This window comes from Terrapene carolina, unplaced genomic scaffold (assembly GCF_002925995.2).
Source record: "Terrapene carolina triunguis isolate 2854851 unplaced genomic scaffold, T_m_triunguis-2.0 Scaffold951, whole genome shotgun sequence".
Classification (NCBI taxonomy): Eukaryota; Metazoa; Chordata; order Testudines; family Emydidae; genus Terrapene; species Terrapene triunguis.
Window position 1 is genome coordinate 2,132,630 of NW_020665302.1, and position 3,053 is coordinate 2,135,682.

Here is a 3,053-nt window from a genome sequence, read left to right on the forward strand (position 1 = left end):
GTGTCGGCGTGCGAGGCATAGGGACAGGTGGAAGGTACGGGCGGCCGTGTCGGCGCGGGGGGCATAGGGATGGGCGGAGGATACGGCGGCCGTGTCGGCATGGGGGGCATAGGGATGGGCGGAGCATACAGGTGGCCGTGTTGGCGCGGGGGGCATGGAGACAGGTGGAGCATACGGGCGCGGGGGTATAGGGACAGGCGGAGGGGATGGGCGGCCGTGTCGGCGCGTGAGGCATAGGGACAGGTGGAAGCTACGGGTGGCCGTGTTGGCGCAGGGGGCATGGAGACAGGTGGAGTGTACGGGCGCGGGGGTATAGGGACAGGCGGAGGGGACGGGCGGCCGTGTCGGCGCGGGGGGCAGAGGGGACGGGCGGCCATGTCAGCGCGGGGGGCGGAGGGGACGGGCGGCCGTGTTGGCGCGGGGGGCATGGGGCTTGTCATGGGGGAGGCTGCAGTCACTCTGTGCCGGGGAAACCCTGCAGTTGCACCAGGGAGCATCCCCAAGTTGTGCTCCGTTCCCCTCCCCCAGGGCCTGCGCTGGGGCGGGGGGCGGTTTGCAGGGAGACCCCTTTGCCCTGTGCCAATTGAACGGTGCCCACCTGTGCCACACAGCGCCAAGAAGCGGAAACCAGCCTGGACCGACCGCATCCTCTGGAAGATCAAGTCCTGCGGTGCCCCGCACAACCCCGGCGGCCGGAGGCCCAGCAGGACCGGCCTGGCCGTGACCCAGCTCTGCTACTGCAGCCACATGGAGTACATGGTGAGCGACCACAAGCCTGTGGCTGCCATCTTCGCCGTGCAGGTGAGTCTGTCGCCTCCTCTGGAGCTCCCTAGCAGGGCTGGCCGGCTCTCCCCAGCCCTAGTCTGGGTCTGCTGGAGCGGCTCTGGGACGGCCCTGAGGGTCCAGCCCCCCGACGGAGGCGCTTGGCAGCGTTGGCAGAGCTTCCCCTTCAGGGGTGCCGCTGCCCCCGCTCACGCCCTGTGCTTCTCCCTGGCAGTTTGCCTCCAAGACCGACAAGCCCTTGGTTGAGATTCAAGTGGCCGATGAGTGGTCCAGACCCGAGCAAGCCATTGTCCAATACAAGATGGCCACCGTCTTCCACAGGAGCTCCTGGGACTGGATAGGTCTCTACCGGGTAAGGGGCTGCACTGCGGGTGGGGGCGGGTGGGCTGAGTGCCGGAGGGGCAGGGTGTGGGGTCCACCTGCGGGTGCTCCTGGCCTCTCTGCTGGGTCCTTCCTGGCTGCTGCACAGGGGTGTGCAGTGGGAGCAGGCCCAGGTGGCTGGGGGATGGCAAGAAGGCAGGTGTCTCCTGCCCTTTGAGGTGGAGATGGAGGGTGCGGGCTCCACGGGGCTCCTCCCTCTCTCCCCAGCCCCCAGAGTCCCACACCCCAAAAGAGCTGTGCCCCCCCCCGGCAGTAGCTCCCACCCCCTGCGTCTGTGCACTCAGCAGGTGAATGGGGGGCGCTGTGGGGCTAGGTGCCTGTTACAGGGGTGCCCTCCTGAGGGGCAGAGCTGTCCTGTGGGAGCACCGGCTTTGCCACTCGGAGCCAGGCTGTCCTGCCTCTCTAAGCGGCCACTGCCTGCTGCCCCTTCCCCTCCTGATGCGCCTGCCCAATGGGGCGAGCTGCCCATGGCCTGAAGCAGGGGAGCCGACCCCCCTGGTGCTGGCATCCCTGGCTACAGTGCCGCCCGGCGACCAGCCGCCGTGTGTGCCGGGGCCCTGTGAGCATGGACCCCAGGGAAGCCCCAGTGGGCCGCAGGTGGCCTTGGCACTGTGCAGCCGGCTTGCAGGGTGAGCCTGCACCTCGCCTGGGTGTCTCCTTACAGCTGAGGGCGGGCCTCGGGCGCAGGAGTGGGGCAATGTGATTTTCAGCTCCCCCTGGGGCTGCGGGGGAGGGCTGTGCTGCGAACCTGATCCCCTGGCAGAGAGACTCCAGCAGCCTGCAGGGATCGCCTGCCCCCAGCCAGCCACAGTGTGGGACGCATGCACCCCTCGGCAGGATCTCTGCTTCCCACGCTGGGGCCAGGCTCTGCTCCCTGGGCCCTGCTGTCCAGGCCCCGGCTTCCTAGGCTCACTGGGCCAGGTTCCCCCCTGGGGTAACTTCCTTGGCTTCAGTGTGTTCACCCCAGGGAGGAGTCTGGCCCCTCTTCCTAGCAGGGGCCGTCCCTCTTCTCCTGTTCAGCCCTGGTGGGGCAGCAGGGACTGCCCCCTTGACCCTGCTGCTGACTGGATTCCCCAGGGTCTCGGGGGTCCCCTGGGTTACAGCCGCCTGCTGCCGTGTGCCAAGGCCCTGCCCTGGGTGCCGCTGCGCTGGGTCCGTGCAGCCGAGGGAGAAGGGGGGGCTGGGGCAGAGCATGCTCTTCGCTAACTGCTGCAACCCGGGGCCCTGCTGCTACAGCAGGAGCATGGCTGGAAGTGAAGGAGGGGACGTGTCCCCCACTCCCAACACCCGACGGGCGAGCCCAGGCCCCGCTAGCGCTCGGGGCTGGGGGGGCTGGCCAGGGGCACAGCCGCCCTGTGGTGAGGAGAAGGGGCAGACTCCTGGGCCAGCGTCTCCTCTGATTCGGGTGCCTCGGTTCCTGGATGCCCAGCCGGGGACTGGGACTGGGGGGTGGGGGCGAGGGCCTGCGGCTCTGCCGACTTGTGCACAAAGGGGAGTCTCATGAGTTGTGGATTGGGAGCCCCGGGGCCGGGGAGGAGAGCCCCTCGCAGCTCAGAGCCCGCAAGGCGCATCGAGGGCAAACCCTGGGGGTTCAGAAAGCTCAGGACTTTGGGGCTGTGGCTGGTGGCGGGGGGTGGGGGGGCCGAGCCTAGGCAGCGGGTGCTGCAGGTGCTCAGCACCTCTGAAAATTTGGCCGTGTGTGTCTTAAATGGAGCCCCCAGATCAGGCTGGGTTGTTGGCAGAGGCTGGCTGGGAGCTGAGGGTTGGCTCTGGGGGTATGGCCAGGCCGGGCTGGGGTTGGCTCTGGGGGTATGGCCAGGCCGGGTCGGGGTTGGCTCTGGGGGTATGGCCAGGCCGGGTCGGGGTAGGCTCTGGGGGTATGGCCAGGC

The 3,053-nt window shown here is 68.8% G+C and overlaps 1 protein-coding gene across 1 annotated transcript in view; it reads left to right on the forward strand.

Annotated features, from left to right (window-relative positions):
* Positions 1 to 3,053, forward strand: part of INPP5J (inositol polyphosphate-5-phosphatase J) — a 21,690-nt gene that overhangs the window by 12,192 nt on the left and 6,445 nt on the right. The window contains exons 8-9 of the mRNA XM_026661239.1: positions 612 to 801; positions 998 to 1,135. Coding sequence (XP_026517024.1) covers positions 612 to 801; positions 998 to 1,135 — 328 coding nt within the window. The remainder of the gene's footprint in view (positions 1 to 611; positions 802 to 997; positions 1,136 to 3,053) is intronic.